Below are 18,021 nucleotides of genomic sequence, written 5' to 3'. Positions count from 1 at the left end.
AGTCTTGCTCGAGTGGGAGGATCACAAGGGGAGGAAACTTGTGGACCAAATGCGCTAAGTTTCCATAGTCCCTCCTCCTCTTCTCCCTGAGGTCTTCTGCACAGGACCATGGCGCTCCCGTCTCCTCATTTGACTGTATACGTGGCGTTTCATGTCGTTATTTTTGCATTATTGGATGTTTCAGTGATCCACGCGGGCAGTGGCAGCTCTGGTAGTTTAGGTTTGCACTTGCAGCCGTATGATTTTCTTTATTACAGCGGAGTACGTGCGTATTTCGGAGGGGAGTGGGTGAAAGCTGCAGAGCTCCTGGAGAAGTCCCTCTTAACCAAAGAAACATTATTTAAACTTCGTAGACAGTGTTATGATGAGTGCCAAACTGCAGGAACAGATGCACTCCACAAACTGGGTAAGTCATCAAGTCTTTATATTAATAAGTCCTGTCAAGATCTAATCCTGAGTAATGTGCTAAATATCTGCAGAATGTCAGTGATGGACAATACAAAACACAAGACAGCACAGGCATTTACACTTACACTTAGACTTAGACAAACTTTATTGATCCACAAGGGAAATTATTTGGACACAGCAGCTCACACATCACAATATAATAACAGAGAGTAAATAATATATATAAGATTCACACCCTGAGCGCCTGAGAGAGTGGCAGTAGGGTCACAGTAGCTCCTGAAAAATATATTTATTCTTACATTCATAGCATTGTTTACAAAGTACATATGCTAAAGTTTTAGACCTGTAGATTAACTTTTTCTAAGACATAGTGTTTGACTTGCAATTAGAAATTTTGTGTTTCTTAATTTAAATTAGTTATGTGTTCAGTTTATTTTACTTATTTAGTGTCATGCACCATTTAGTTGGTGCCCAGCCCACGTAAAACAACAGACAGATCGCACATCAAACATAAAGTGTCGTCTTACAGGGGTCCCAGACTTTTAACACAAACTGAACCAGCTTGAAAACATTACATTTAAACAAATGCTCCAGTCTCTCCTCATCAGACACAACAAACCAACAGTGAGATACATTAGACAACAACTGACAGCGCAGTTCATGATACAAAGGACAGTAGTACAGAAAATGCATTTTATTTTCAATGTCCTTTAAGTCACACAGAGACATGTGCGCTTCTCATCTGGGTCTGAGTGGAAATGTCCCGCCTCCAAAGCCAGAGGCAGAGCCCCACACCTCAGCTGGGTGCATACTGACCTCTGACCTCTACTCAAGTTCAAAGTTTCACGAGGCTCAGGACCAAAACAGTCTTTAATTAAAATATATGTTCTTAATTTTTTATTTTATGTAAGATTTCATTGTGCCACTTCTGTTTATACTTGTCAAAGTAAATGTTCCTAGTCTGTGAACTTATTTCTATAAATAAACTGAAGTTCTGCATCCTCAAAAATTTTCTCAACCTCTCTACTTCAGGGTGATTTATGTAACAGACTCCACTTAAATACATGTTTGGTTAATCTTGTGTTTTGCATTATGAATTATGTTTTTTTTACATAATCAAGACAAACAACCTTACTATTACAGAGATGCACAATTAATTGAATAACTCCTTGTTGTTTTGACAGACAGTGAAAAGGGAAACCTGTGGGACCTGTGGACTCTGGACTGGGTGCAGCAGAAAGCTGAATGTCTGAGATTTTGTTTGGGAAAGTCGATTTCTCCCGCAGCTCTGCTCCCGGTCTCCTCCGATATCGAATATGAGTTTGGCTCCAGAAACCCGTACAACTTTCTCCAGGTTACATACTACAAAGTAAGTAAGCCAAAGTAAGGTCTACTGATGATAAATAACACAGTGGTGCAAGATAAACATCAATATCTCATCATATATCATATATATATATATATATATATATATATATATATATATATATATATATATATATATATATATATATATATATATATATATATATATATATATATATATATATATATATATATATATATATATATATATATATATATATATATATATATATATATATATATATATATATATATTTATTTTTTTTTTTTTTCCAAGATAAAGGATCATTAAATAACATTCTTGCCATCAAACAGAATTGTACAAAGGTGTAGGTTTAATTTTACACTGGGTGGATGATTTATGAAGTTATGACGATTTTCCCTTGAGTTTCTACAAAATGTGAATGGAAACTGGATGTTTTTCATTATAGATCTTCTACTCAATATTCTAAATTTGCATATCTAAAAAGAAAAAAAGGCCATGTCATAAATTTTCTGATATATCTCCCACCTATTGTTTCTAGAATCTCTTAAATATAAAATTACTGTAAAAATAACCAACACAAAATGATCACCTTAATTTCTTTTCCTGTGTGTTTAAATAATCTTTTTGTGACTTTTTATGTTTTCTTAAATCATATATTCAATATTGTAATTTTTCCTATCTTCTTAACATCTTCTTAACTATCTTCTTAGTGTTTTTTCTGCATTCTGGGTGGCACTCATAAAACTTTCTCTTGCCTCAGCTGGAAAAGCTGCAGAGGGCAGCATCAGCAGCTCACACTTACTTCGTGGCTAATCCCAGTCATCTGGAGATGAGGAACAACATAGAAAAGTACCGGAGGATGGAGGGAGTGACTCAAGACGCTTTTCAGGACAGAGAGGCCGACAACGAAAGACACTGGGTAAGAACAGGTCAATAAAAAGGTGAGCCAAGTGAGTGCAGACTGTAATGTTTTGGTTTTATATTAAAGTTACTATAGATGCAAGTATTTAACCAGGTCTAAATGAGAGCTAAATCAGGTTTAGACCAGGACTGAAGTAGGGCTGAAGAAGAATTGAGCTGGGACTGAACCAGGACTGAACCAGGACTGAACCAGGACTGAACCAGGACTGAACCAGGACTGAACCAGGACTGAACCAGGACTAAACCAGGACTGAACCAGGACTAAACCAGGACTGAACCAGGACTAAACCAGAACTAAAATGGGGTTGAACGGAACTTAACCAAGACTGAACCAGGACTATATGAAGGACTTATCCAGGACTAATCTATGTCTAAACCAGGACTAAATAATGACTAAACCAGGACTCAACCATGACAAAACCAGAGCTCAGCCAGACTGTACTAGGACTGAACCAGAACTCAACCAAAACTGAATCAGGAGACTAAACCAGGACTCAAATGGGACTGAACAGAACTTAACCAAGACTGAACCAGGACTATATGAAGACTGCACCAGGATTTACCCAAGACTAATCTATGTCTAATCTACCAAGACTAAATAAAGACTAAACCAGGACTCTACTAGGACTGAACCAGAACTGGGCCAAACTCAACCAAAACTGACCTGACTGTCTTTACCTTCCTAAGGAGAGGCTCACATTCACCCGATTTGAATGTCCTGGTGTCACATTATATGTGTCCATCTTGAATTTACTCACCGACTCAGTAGTTTTTCACTTAAAAACTTGCATTCTTACTGTGAGTGGGCTCGCCTCTCCACAGGCCTGACATGTAACTCCTCCCTGTGGTGTCACCTGCTGTCTCCATAGAGATGAATAAGTGTAATGCCATACTGCGTTATATTCCAGGCAATATCTCCACGGAGAGAAGCAGGTGAAGTTAAAGTGAGGAATAACTTTGGACCAGATTTTCACATTAAGCTATTTTTTTTTTATTTTGCTTGTGCTCAAAAGACCAAAATCTCTTCGAAAATTGTAAAAGTAGATTATAGCTTCATTATTTCATTTTCAAACCATGAAAGGAGGAAGTCTGTATTTAAATCTAACTAATCTAATTTAATTGCTCAGACACACTCCTTTCAGCACTTATTTCTGGGTTTATATAAGATAACGTGTTGTCATTTATACTCTGTGGGTCAAAATACAATATTGAACCAGTATTATTCAATAAGACTGTAGTCATTTAGTCATTTAGTTGTTTAATTGGTCAGTATTGAGTAATTATTATTATTAATTAAGATTTCTAAGGTTTTGTGTACTAGGACTGAACCAGAACTGGGCCAAAACTCAACCAGGATCGAACAAGGACTAAACCAGAACTGAACCAGGACTCTACCAGGACTAACCTAGATCTAATTCAAGATTAAACCAGGACCTTTAGTTCATATAGTACATATATAGTTAAAAATGTACTATGTAACTTTTTGGCAGGGTCTATCACCTTCTTGTTCCTATGGAGATGTCGTCGCTCTGTTTGGAATGTTCCGCAGTGTGACATTAAACAGCTCTACCTTACATTTATTCAATTACAGTTGGTTTTATAGCGCAAAAATCTCGATGAGGAGGGTTGTCTCTCCATAGATCTGACCTGGAACTTGGTCTGGTTTGGTCTCCATGGAGATAGAAAGGTTTAATGCCATACTGTGAAACATTCCAGAAAAAAACAATGGCATTTCCACGGAGAAAAGCATTTGACGAACCCTCAATTTTAGGAGATAATAAGTTAAATTTTTGTGTTTTTTTAGCTGAACTTCGTCTCTAAGTAAAATCGTGTTATTCCAATATTTTGCTGCAGATTTATGATGTACAAATCTCTCTCCATCCGTCAGATTTTGTACGACTCTGCTCTTCAGCTGGAGGCGTCTGCGGACTGGGCGGGAGCGACTGAAAAATGGAGAGAGTGTGTGAATGAAACACTGAGACAGACGGAGGAGTGCAGAGTCCAGTGTGAAACCTCCTCACAGCTGCTGCCCGAGGACAGAGGAGAGGAGGGAGTCCACGGGGCGTTTGAGAAGGCTGCAGGCAAGGACAAAAGAAATAGAGCTGTTGCTTTGAGTCAAAAGTTTCACAGTATTGCATTAAACAACAGTTCTCTTGCATTTATTCAATTACAGATGCTTTTTGTTTTGAAAAAGAGAGAAAATACAACTAAAACAATGTATTTTATTATCTGATTATGTCAAAATTTCACAACAACAAACCTGATGCAATGTGCCGTAGTTTCATTAGTGGAATGCGAATAAAACTAAACTAAAACTAACATTATTTTTTGCAAATATAGCATTTTCAAAACAATAAAAGGTGGTGTAAATAATTATGTGTTAACAATTAATTCTAACCTGATTCATCAGCCGGTTTCACTTCGTAGAAACTGTCTGACCTTGCAGCATTAGGTTTAGTTTGCTTGACGTTAGGCCGGTCGTTTTTTTTTTATTTAACCAATCGCTGCTATTTGGTCGTGACGTATGTAATGCGCCACTAACGGAGCTGACTGGTATATTAAGCTTTTCCCAAATCCTGTAGGAAAAAGGGCAATAACGTCTTTCTCCTTGATAAAATTCACTGAACATTCTCTTTGTTCCAGCTTTAAATCCTCGGATCTCGAGAATCGTTGCCAACACAGAATGTATGGTCTTCACTGATTGGTTGGTGCCCGAACTTGCACTTCCAGGGTTTTTGCGAACTGTCTAGCGTATTCCGATTCCTGACCTAGTCGCTGGAGAGAAATGAAATCGAGAGGAGGCACTAGGTGACACCAGCCTGGCTAAATTAATACCCCATAGAAATGTAAAAAAATAAATAAATTGTATCGCGCAGAGGTGGGACCAAGTCGTTGTTTTGGAAGTCTCAATTAAGTCTCAAGTTTTTAACCTCAAGTCCGAGTCAAGTCCCAAGTTAAATACAGGCAAGTCCAGGTCGCGTCTCGAGTCACTGCCCCATAAGTCCAAGTCAAGTTCAAGTCGTCTGCTTTGGGCTTCAAGTCATTTCAAGTCTTTAAACAAAAATACCAAATATAGCTTAAATATTTGCAATTTATATGATTTTTAAACTAAATTGTACTTAAAAAGTCGTGGTATATGAGTATTTATATTTGAGTTGTAGAAATGCAATTTTTTTCCTTTTTAAATGTTTTGACAAAAGTGTAAATTATTACGATCAGAACAGAAAAAGTTAAGATTTTAAAAGTGCTTAATAACAGTTCATTTGTCAACTAGTCTAAGCATCAAGTCTTCACAAGTCACAGGGCTTAAGTCCAAATCAAGTCCCAAGTTTCTGACCTTCAAATTCAAGTCGAGTCCCAAGTCTTAGTCCATTTTATCAAGTCAAGTCTCTAGTCTGACTCAATTCCAAGTCACAACTCACATAATCAAACCACTGGATACAGCAGATCTGTATATATGTTTTAATATGATATTTTTTTGTCGTTTTTCAGCTCTTTCTCTGTCGCTTCTGTCGTGCCGCCAGTCGTGTGTCACTCAAGTCTCCACTCGACCTGGAAGAATCTCTGCCCAAGAGGATTTACTGCCCACTCAGCTCGAGCATCTGCACATAGCACAGTTCAAAGGTCATTACAAGACGTATTTACACTTCCAGACCTTTTCAATTATCAAGTAAATACTAAGTTCTTTTATGGTTAAATGCAGTTACAACATTTTTGCCAATCTAGTCAGAAATAGGAATTCAATTAGACATTTTTATTTTACATTTAAGTATTTAAACAGAACTAAATGAAAGCTAAATTAGGTTTCTACCAGGAATGAAGTAGGTCTGGAACAGGATTGAACCAGGACTAAAACAGGGCTGAACCAGGACTAAAACAGGACTGAACCAGGACTAAAACAGGGCTGAACCAGGACTGAACCAGGACTGAACCAGGACTGAACCAGGACTGAACCAGGACTGAACAAAGACTGAACCAGGGCTGAATGAGGATTAAACCAGGACTAAAACAGGACTAAAACAGGGCTGAACCAGGGCTGAACCAGGACTAAAACAGGGCTGAACCAGGACTAAAACAGGACTGAACCAGGACTGAACCAGGACTGAACCAGGACTGAACCAGGACTGAACCAGGACTGAACCAGGACTGAACAAAGACTGAACCAGGGCTGAATGAGGATTAAACCAGGACTAAAACAGGACTAAAACAGGGCTGAACCAGGGCTGAACCAGGACTAAAACAGGACTGAACCAGGACTAAAACAGGACTGAAACAGGACTGAACCAGGACTGAACAAAGACTGAACCAGGGCTGAATGAGGATTAAACCAGGACTAAAACAGGACTAAACCAGGGCTGAACCAGGGCCGAACCAGGACTAAACCAGGACTGAAATTGGCCTGAACAGAACTCAACCAAGACTGAACCAGAACAATATGAAGACCGCACCAGGACCCAGGTCTAAATAAAGACTAAACCAGAACTCAGCCACTACAACACTAGAAGTCAACCAGGACTCTACTAGGACTGGGCCAAAACTCAATCAGAACTGAACCAGGACTCTACCAGGACTGAACTAGGACTAATTCACGATTAAACCAGGACCTTTAGTTCATATAGTATATATAGCTAAAGTTGCACTATGTAACTTTTAAGCAGGGGGTCCTTCACCTTCTTGTTTCTATGGATATATCTTGGAATGTTCCACAGTATGACATTAAACAGTTCTACCTTATATTTATTCAATTACAGGTGGTTTTAAAGCACAAAAATACCTAGAAAAACAGCATTCTGTCTGTGAGCGAGGTCGCCTCTCCACAGATCTGACCTGTAACTTGGTCTGGTTTGGTCTCCATGGAGATAGAAAGATTTAATATCATACTGTGAAACATTCCAGACAAAACAATAACATGGACAAAAGCAAGGTATCAGAAATAGAAATTTGATTAGACATTTTTATCAGTAATTTTATAATAGTTTGGGAACAATTTTTTGTAACTTTTTGTCATTTTGCTTAAAAATAGCCACACAAAAAAAGCGATTTGATTCTCAGCCTCTTTTTTTTTTTTTTTTTCTTATTTTTCTTTTTTATTTGTGTTTGTTCACAGCTGGAGACATTGCCGGGGCAGTGCAGACTCTTCGCTCTCTCCTCCTGTTTTACCCAACGGATAAAGACAACTTGGACAACCTGCAACTCTACGCTGAGACTCTAGGGGGAGACAAAGAGTCACTGGGCCCACAGCCTGCACAGGTCTGCTTTTTCTTTTCATAAATGTCCATTATTGTTTGAGCCCGACAGCTGGTTCATTCTGTGTCATCCAAATAGTGTAATATGTCTAATATGTGGCTCTTTTAATCCCAGTCCAGTATTTCTGAATACTTGGAAAATCCCAAAAAACAGAATAATGGGTTACATCAGTGCTCCTCAACCTTTTTAGCTCCACAGACTGATTGTATGACAATATTTTGAGGACTGGGGGCTGCGGTGGCCTGGCATGGTTTAGTCTTGTTTTAGACCTGGTTTAGATCTGGTTTGTTGTGGTTATCCTGTTTTCGTCCTGGTTTTAGTCCTGGTTTAGTCCTGGTTAAATCATATTTTAGCCCTATTTTAGTCCTGGTTAAAACCTGGTTTAGACCTAGTTTTAGTCCTGTTTTAGACCTGGTTTAGTCCTGGTTAAGTCCTGGTTAAATTCTGTTTTAGTCCTGGTTCAGTCCTGTTTTAGTCCTGTTTTAGTCCTGTTTTAGTCCTGGGTTTAGTCCTGGGTTTAGTCCTGGGTTTAGTCCTGGGTTTAGACCTGGGTTTAGACCTGGTTTAGTCTGGTTTTAGTCCTGGTTTAGTCCTGGGTTTAGTCCTGGGTTTAGACCTGGGTTTAGACCTGGTTTAGATGTGGTTTTAGTTCTGGTTTAGTCCTGGTTTAGTCCTGGGTTTAGACCTGGTTTAGATGTGGTTTTAGTCCTGGTTTAGTCCTGGTTTAGTCCTGGTTTAGTCCTGGTTTAGTCCTGGGTTTAGACCTGGGTTTAGTCCTGGTTTAGTCCGGGTTTAGACCTGGTTTAGAACTGGTTTTAGTCCTGGTTTAGTCCTGGTTTAGTCCTGGTTTAGTCCTGGTTTACTCTTAGTTTAGTCCTGGGTTAGTCCTGTTTGTCCTGTAAGTTGTTTATTTCCTGTTGTTTATTTTATTTAATTCACAAAACTCATGTGCTAATTTAAACTATGAAAAACATACAACATGAATCAACAAAATTCACTCTGCTTGTCTCTTTTTTGCAGGAGATTGTGAGGTATGTTCGTCGGTCGCTGCAGGAGAAAAAGCTTCTTTACTTTGGAATGGAAAACCTGGATTTCACATTTACAGATCCAGTGAGTATCATGTCATACCTTTATTACTTTATTAAACCTCATTAACTATTGTACTTAATTTTCTTTATTTATTTAGCGCTTTGTGTTGCATTTTTGTATGAGAAGCACTCTATAAATAAAGTTTGTTGTTGTTTATATTGTTTTTTGTTTTTGTTGTGTTTTTCTTCACAGGATTTATGGACTCCTGAAGATGTTGTTCCTGAATCACTGAGGGAAAAATGGAGGTGAGTGAGTCAAATTATCTGTACAGTATTTGTATAAAGGGAAAAGAGAAGGACCAAACTGAATTTTTATGGCAAATTTTACTCTATTCACTGCCAAAAAATGTATTAAATGTTTGTTTTCATGAAGATGTTATTGCTTTGAGCCTAACTTTTCACAGTATTACATTAAACTTATTTACTCTCGAATTCATTGCATTCTTCCTGTGACTTGGCCTACTGGTCTTCATGGAGATAGATAAGTTTAATGCCATAATGTGGAAATTTCCAGGCAAAGTAATGACCTCTCTGTGATCCTTCAACGCTAAAAATGACACAAGTACAACTAACTGCTTAACAACCGGGTTAATAGATTGATTAATCATTTTAGCCTCTCCTGTAGTCACCAGAATCGTGATTTTTTTTGTGAATAATTTCAGTGCTGAGAAAGAACAAATGAATGAAAGGATGAATAAAGGAGAGCAACAGGAGGACGTGGACGACAGTGGTTTCTTTGGAGGTAAAAATGTTTTTTCACGTTGCCTAAACAGGAAGCTGCAATCGCATGAATAACAGGACGATTAAGCGCCTCCATTTTTTTTTACTTTTCTTGACCAATTCAAAAAACAACATTTAACCATTGCAGTATTTTTACCGAGGATTTACAGTTTATTACAAGTACAAATGGTCTTCAGATTATATTATATTTTATATTCTACATATATTTTGCAGCCTGTACTCTTTTTGTTAATTTTTTAATTGTGATTTTGTTGTGATTTATTTATTATTTGGCAGGGACAATGCAATTAGACATAGTTACAAAACAAAGCTGCAGTTGATAGTGTAACAAGTTCTCATTTTCAACTTTTGTCCCTGTTTTTCTTCTCTAAAATACACAATACAAGACATAATCCAAACTACATAAGAGCATTACTCATCTATATAAATACAAGAGTGCAATTAAACATTTCAACGCTCATTCATTCCCTTCGCTCATTCACTCTCTTTTATGATCTGTAGGGGGCACTGTTCCCCAGGTGGGCGTGACCATCACCATGGACGATTTAATGATGAATGGAACAAATCGAGTCGTTCTGGACGGAGTCATGACCCAAAAAGAGTGTGACACAATACTGCAGTTAGCATCAGTAAGTACAAGTATAAGTACACAGCAAAAATAGATCCATAGAAGATCTACATTATTTGAAATACATTAACAACTTGTTGTTGTTTTGGTTAGTTTAGACCAGGAGTGTCAAACTCAAATTCACAGAGGGACAAAATTAAAATGGGACTAAGTCGCGGGCCAAACTAAATATTTACTGAAAAATTTCAACAACATCTGCATGTTTTCTCTTTTTTCGAGATATGTAATGTTAAACCTTTTCTTATTAAAATAAATGTTTAGCTAAAACATTGAATCCAGAACAAGCATAATATAAAATAATAACAAAATTTTGAATAGGCTATAGAGACATTATTTATCTATAGCTGGCAGGCCAGCTCTAATACATATTTGATATGATCTCGTGGGCCAAATATAAGTATATCGTGGGCCAAATTTGGCCCCCGGGCCTGAGTTTGACTTGTCTGGTTTAAACAGTTGTTAATTGACAGCTTTCATAGAGTTTGGATTGTTTTCAGTATTGACATAGATGCACTTTAAAAGTCAACAAATTAAAAAGAAAAATAAAAGTACTGTAGTATTTTTAAATGATCAGATTCTAAACATTACATCTGTTTTGTTTGATTGACAGGCGGCTGGTTCTGTTGGAGATGGCTACAGGGGGCGCCGGTCTCCACACACGCCCCATGAGACGTTTGAGGGTCTGACGGTGCTCAGGGCGGCAAAGGTGGACTGTTTTTATAATAAATTACTTCTGAATTTGCTAAAATGAATTGATAAATGTAAGGTGTTTAGATGGCATTTGAATCAGTCAATCAATGATCAATGATCAGATCTTTGGAGTTAATGTAAACATGTAAACATAGCCCTCGTGTGTCTCACAGTTGGGTCAGGACGGTTTGGTGAATCACACTGATGCTAAACTCCTCCATGAGCTCGGGGAGAGAGTGAGGACCCTGCTCCACTCGTACTTCAGGAGCCCCTCGGCACTCTTCGTTTCTTTCACTCACCTGGTCTGTCGCAGCGCCATCACAGGTGAGAGAGAGAATGACTATTCGACAAGAGAAATAAAAGTGTCTACAGAATAATATCAACATTTTTCAATTCATATGCTGTTTACAGTTTTGATAGAAATTTAGATTTTCCGTGTGTTACATTATGTAGCTGTTATTTATCCCATAAGTAAATACAGAATAACTTTGTGTGAATACATGTTCTAACAATATGAGACTCTCTGGGCCAATTACAGCCAGTAAATAAATAGTCTAAGCTCAACCAGAATATCGGCTGAACTGATATCTGAGCTGATATCTGATCCAGCAAATTTTTCAGTATCTACACCAATATTCAATACCAGTATCAGACTGGCGCATCCATAGTTGTGATTAAGTGGAGTAAAATCTTAACCCAACTCAGAATGACTTGCTTATTGAATGAGATTTTAAAGATAAATGAATAATATATTGTTTTAAATTTACTGTGCAGGAGACCAGGAGGGCAGGATGGACCTGTCTCACCCGGTTCACGTGGACAACTGCATCCTCGAACCTGAGACCAAACTGTGCTGGAAGGAACCACCCGCTTTTATCCACAGAGACCTCAGGTACATTTAGGTTGAATTTGTTTTGTTCTGTCTGTCATTTAAACATTTTATTGGCAAAAAAAAGAAGAAGAATTACTTAGAAGTCACAATAAGTGCTATATTATAGGGATGTAAGAATAACCGAAATATCGTGATATCGTATCGTCAAAAGTCTCACAATAATGCCATGGACCATCACAATATATCAAATTACAAGTCTCTTCACTACATAGACCATGATCCTTTGCTCTGTTTCAGAGCAGACTGCATGAAGAAATAAATGTTACAAGCACTTTTAAATCTTAGTTCTTTGGATTAAGTCTAGTGTTGAAGTCAAGACCGCTCTAATTGAGACCAAGACCAGTCCGAGACCACAGGGTCCCGAGACCAGGACCGAGACAAGACCAAGACTTTTAAAGGTCGAGACCAAGACAAGACCGAGTCCACAGCCCAACAAGACCAAATCAAGACCATCTTTGTCATTTTCTACTTTTATTTGTATTTTGGCACATGTATGTCAGTGTTTTTTATAAATCTGTCTCCTTTTGATCTGGTTAATGTTCATTTAGGCTTAAAATAGGCCAAGCAAACTCTCCTCCTGCTCCTTTTTTGGACCCTCACCCACAGTTTTAGAACTCCCTCTTTATTTCCACTTCCACTGGCACTTTACAGAAAACAACTTCAAAGTTAATCCAGTGGGTTTATTCAAGTTCATAACATCTACAGTTACATTATTTTACTGGTTGTGCAGTGATATTTAGCAGCCTCTGCACATTTACCATCCGTAATAAAATATGATCGCACTTGTCAAGCATCAAACCTTGAGCCCGAGACCTAGACCTAGACAAGACTGAGTCCAAATGCCCTTGAGTCCGAGACGAGACCAAGACCGGTCTTGAGTTCTACAACACTAAGACTTATCAGGGCATTTTAAGAAGGAAAAAGTAGCATATTCACAGTTTGGTTATCCTCCACACAATATCACAATAAATATCGTACTGTGAGATGTATATTGAACCTAGATTTGGATAACGTTACATCTCTACTATATTATTGACATACCTTTCAATAGATAATAAAATATAAGATGGAACTAATATTTTTAGCTGAATATTTATTGTGTGCACTAATGCTGAAGTTTAATTTCTTTGTAGAATTTAAACATTTGAGTTATTGAGTGTTGAATAAATAACATCTACAACAGTGACATCTGCATTGTTTTGTCCGCAGTGCCGTTTTATACCTGAACGAAGACTTTGATGGAGGAGAGCTGTTCTTCACTGACAGGGATGCAAAGACTGTCACTGTAAGTTTGTAATAATATAACATTATTATTAAAATAAATGACCAGTTAATCTAAAATATGGTACTTGCCAACAATGAAATCATCCTGCATCTATCGATACCTTTCACACAGTTTTAGTCTGAAGCTTTGTTACTCAAGTTTGACTTTTGTTTAAACACAATCTGACCTTTAAAGAGCTGACTTAGGTGGAACTGCAACAGGAGAGCAAATGTTAAACAAAACCCTCACAAAAACATGACAGTCAGAAGAGAACAGTAGCCAACAATTTAACCAACAATTTAACCACACTCACGTTATATGTTGACAAAAAGATCTATACTGAACCATGAATTTTCTTTAAGTTTAAGTATGCTCATATTGATTACATGCTCTATGAATTTGTTTTTGTAAATTGTATTTTTTTATTATATTGTATTGAGATTTTCTGATCTAAAAACGTTACACTGCAAAAAAGCTTGGTCAAATTTTAAGATATAAACACTTAAATCTATCAGAAAAAGACTTCAAAGTAGTGAAATTGTCTGTTCGTGCTGCAAGATCATTTTACTTGACAAGTTATCTTAAAATAAACTACCTCCAGACTAGAATCAAACAGCCTTTGAACTATAAGTAGATAATAATTCTGAAAACAAGATGAATAACCTGATATAAGTTTTAAAATTTTGGCCGGATCAGGGAAATTTGCAGTGGTTATATTTGGTCTTCCAAGTACCACAAGACCAAAACCAGGACTATTCCAGGTCTAAACTACGCCTAAATACGACTACACAACTGCTGTACTAGTTCTAAGCAAGGACTAACCCAAAGGAGGCCAAAAATGTTGGTTCAATTTAGCAAATATTTTAATTGCAGAGGACTCATATGACACATACCGCAGTTTGAGACCCACAAGTGTAGATGGTAATGGTAAACACAGGGTTCCCACTCTTTTTCACAGACAAAATTTTCAAACTTTTTCATAATTTTTTCATGACGTAAAGTGAATTTTTCATGACTTTATGGCACCTAAATATGAAATGTTAACCCTTTCCACTCACCGTATAGTTTTATAGTTTTTAAACATTCAAAATACTGTCAGTGCATTTATTGTCGTCTCTTTAAAACAAAAGGCACAGACATTTAGAAACAATCATAATAGCCAAATGAAAACTTAACAGGACGCTGTAGTTGCGTGAAAGAGATACTAAAATTCCTTTAATTGGATTCACAAAATTCCATTACTTTTCAAGGTCTGGAAAATGACATTTTCAATTTCTATAACTTCCAGGATTTCCATGACCGTGGGAACCCTGTAAACAAGCCCTAGCAGAGTTATGTCACTAAAAACTATCACTCAATAATGCATTTTTTGTATTTCTCATATTCCTCTCATGTCTAGGCCCGAGTGAAAGCCTTCCTGTGGGCGTCTGGTGGGTTTTTCCTCTGGTCCAGTCAATCCACACGGAGTTACTGCAGTGACCAAAGGGAATAGGTGTGCCCTGGCCCTGTGGTTCACCAAAGAAAAACATTATAGAGATATGGTGAGGCGTTTTATGACCGATGACTATGAAAGTATTTTGTATATTTTACTCAGTTAAACAAATCGTCATGAAACCCCAAGTCTGGAGGCACTATTGGCAAATCCATCATGGCTCATTCAAACTACAGTAGAAATGCAAATCATCTGTTGTGTGTGGATATGAAACGAGAACCTGTTGTTATAGTAAAAGTGAAAAAATGCATCGCACACCCAGATGGCTGATGTTCAAAAGCTTTTTTATTTTTATTTTTAAACAACATTTCATCAAAAAAAAAAAAGCCTTCGTCAGATATTTTTCTTGCTCTCGACCACCGTTTTTCTGGCTTTGGACCAGACATGTCAAACTCAGGCCCGGGGGCCAAATTTGGCCCGCGATATAATTATATTCGGTCTGTGAGATCATATCAAATATGTATTAGAGCTGCCCACCAGCTACAGATCGGCTATAGAGACATTATTTATTTAAAATTTGGGTAACAGTTTAGATTAGGGACCACATATTAATAGGTAGTTAATAGTAAAATGCATAATAAGTGCTTAATTACATCTTTGTTAGTATTTATAAAGTATTTTTAATGCATTTTTGTCTAAGGCCGTATTTTGCAAGTACTAGCGCATTAACAATTTTCTTCCCATTAAAGTGGTGGAGATTACAATGTTTTTGTGCATACACTGAAATCTTAAGCATTACTAAGTGTTTGATTAATGCCAACTAATAGCTAAGTAACAGCTTATAAACATACAAATGACCACTTAATTAGCTATTAATATGTGGTCCCTAAACTAAAGTGTTACCAAATTTTGTTATTCTTTTATTATTGTATTATTGTTATTGTTTTATTTTCTATAGGAAGAAGTTAGTGAGTGAGTAGGGGTGTGCAAAAATATCAAAATATTCTATCATTTAACGTGATGATACAGTATCAATATCATGGGCTGCTGTATCGATATATCACCAAGAGTATTTTTTGGTATATTTTACAAAATTATTTTGTTACAGAGCTATAGTTTTGTTGCTTGTTTAGAAGAAGAAAACTTGTTTATGCAACACATTTGACATTTTCACTGTTTTGATGAGTAACAAAGAGAGTTTAACAAAGACTTTTAGTATCACAGCCATGATATTTTTTATTAAACCGTATCGCAGACATGTCAAACTCAGGCCCGGGAGCCAAATTTGGCCCGCGATATAATTATATTTGGCCCGGCGAGCTCATATCAAACATGTATTAGAGCTGCCCCCGTTTAAGCAAAACTATTATTAAACATTTATTTTAATATGAAAGAAAAGAAAACATGCTGATGTTGAAATTTTTCAATAAATATTTAGTTTGGCCCACAACTTAGTCCCAGTTTTTAATTTTGGCCTCGTGAATTTGAGTTTGACTCCCCTGCCAAAGGACCACAGTTTTTCCTGCTTTGGACCACAGTACCAAAGCAAGAAAAATATCTGACGAAGGCTTTTTTGTGCCGAAATGTTATTTAAAAGATTTTGGACATTGCCCGTCTGAGTGTGTTATGCATTTTTTCTTTATTTTTCTGTTCCTTGCATTTGCGCCTCCACAGAAACTTTGGTGTGTGTTTTTTTTGTTTCATTGGAGCACCTGTTGTTATGGCATATCCGTGTGTTTCAGAGAATTTATGAAACAAAATACTGCGTTTGAACTGTTTATTTATTCAGTATTTATTTTCTGTGCAGGAGCGAGAGGAGGCAGAGGCCCTGTGGAGCGGAAAGACCATGGAGCAGGCCGCGCAGGCAGAGCAGGAGGCAGAAGCGGGCGCTACACAGGGTCGAAGCGGACGCAGCCAAACTCCACCCGAGCGCAGCCGAGGGAGTGGCAGGTCAAAGGGAAAGAGGGATGAACTGTGAGGGGAGAAAAAGATAAAACAAAACAATGCAATGTGCTGTTTTTTCAGGTAACACAACATACAATCTATAGGCCTGTAATGTTAAAATGAGATAAAAGCATGAACTTTCTTTCTCACATCATATTCAGACAAAGGAAACTGAATGGCCGACCTTCCAGTTATAAGAAAATTACCACTTATATTGCGCTTTTAGTTGAACCAAAAACATTTTAAAGGTGCACTATGTAACTTCTAAGGTGAAGGGTTACTTGCTTGTCAGTTGCAGGTGTTTATTATTTATTAAATCTGGGACAGTGCACATTAACCAGCATGTGTTCGTACGGCATGTAAATGTGCCAGAGTTTGCCGTGCAGGCTCATTTTCATCTGGAGTCCCATTGGCGGGACAAAAAACAGGACACAGGCACAGAACATTCAGTCCCTCACACAAGACAAAGACATTAGGATCAGTGAACACTAGAGATGTAACAATAAGTTAAATATTGTGATATCGTATTGTCAAGTTCTCACAATAATATCGTGGACGATCACAATATATAGAATTACAAGTCTCTTTGCACTGAAATGGAGCAAAGGATCATGGTCTATGTAGTTCCTTCTGTCTTTTTTAGATATTGCTGCACCATAACTCTTAATTTAAGCAGACTACATGAAGAAATAATAATAAGTATATAAGTTCTAAGCACTTTTAAGTTTTAGTTCTTTGGATTAAGTCTTGTCAAGGCATTTTAAGAAGAAAAAAATAATATATGAACAGTTTTAGCTGTTTAGCCTCCACAAAATATTGCAATAAATATCGTACCGTGAGAGTTGGATATTGTTACATCCCTAATCGGGAGCCTCCCCGCCATAAAATAAGGATTCCTGTTTTGTGGTTGGATAAATATAACTGGACTATAAACACTGAAACTTGGTAGTTTACAGATTTTAGTGACCAAGTGCCTTTATCACACTGTATGTATCCAACCACTGTGACACAAATGATCATACTGACAATCGTAATTTTGCCTTTATCTCAGTTAAACACTACAGGCCTATGTGCAGTTTCATGATGATGAATAATTGTAACCGTTTCCATAGTGATTAACAATTGAAAACAAAATGATTTCTTTTTTCATAGAACATGAAGCTGAAATGCGTTAATTTAATATCATCTGAAATTCAGCAGTTTGGTGCACCAGTCCAGTATTTTAATATCAGGAACAAAATGAACAATGAACAGTATTTTATAATTTATTTTACCAAGTCAATGCAATAATATAGTTGTGAAATTGTGATGTATATGCAGTATTTTGGATGTAGATTTTGTGTGTCAAAGGCTGGACTGCACTTTGATTTTCAGCGTGTTTTATATGAAGAAAATAAATCACATCGTTGACTTTG

At 37.2% G+C, this 18,021-nt stretch overlaps 1 protein-coding gene across 1 annotated transcript in view; it reads left to right on the top strand.

Annotated features, from left to right (window-relative positions):
* The window catches only part of p3h3 (prolyl 3-hydroxylase 3), a 19,498-nt gene extending 1,477 nt beyond the window's left edge, over window positions 1-18,021 (top strand). The window contains 16 exon segments of the mRNA XM_055163909.1: window positions 92-406; window positions 1,593-1,777; window positions 2,520-2,678; window positions 4,569-4,761; window positions 6,173-6,304; window positions 7,788-7,930; window positions 8,948-9,037; window positions 9,209-9,261; window positions 9,678-9,757; window positions 10,258-10,385; window positions 10,995-11,090; window positions 11,248-11,398; window positions 11,849-11,966; window positions 13,176-13,259; window positions 14,630-14,771; window positions 16,470-18,021. Coding sequence (XP_055019884.1) covers window positions 92-406; window positions 1,593-1,777; window positions 2,520-2,678; window positions 4,569-4,761; window positions 6,173-6,304; window positions 7,788-7,930; window positions 8,948-9,037; window positions 9,209-9,261; window positions 9,678-9,757; window positions 10,258-10,385; window positions 10,995-11,090; window positions 11,248-11,398; window positions 11,849-11,966; window positions 13,176-13,259; window positions 14,630-14,771; window positions 16,470-16,640 — 2,240 coding nt within the window. The 3' untranslated portion in view covers window positions 16,641-18,021.

This window comes from Boleophthalmus pectinirostris, unplaced genomic scaffold (genome assembly GCF_026225935.1).
Source record: "Boleophthalmus pectinirostris isolate CB_2022bp ecotype Guang Dong unplaced genomic scaffold, ASM2622593v1 HiC_scaffold_6, whole genome shotgun sequence".
In the NCBI taxonomy this organism is placed as follows: Eukaryota; Metazoa; Chordata; class Actinopteri; order Gobiiformes; family Gobiidae; genus Boleophthalmus; species Boleophthalmus pectinirostris.
This window is presented reverse-complemented; position numbering and strand designations above follow the sequence as displayed.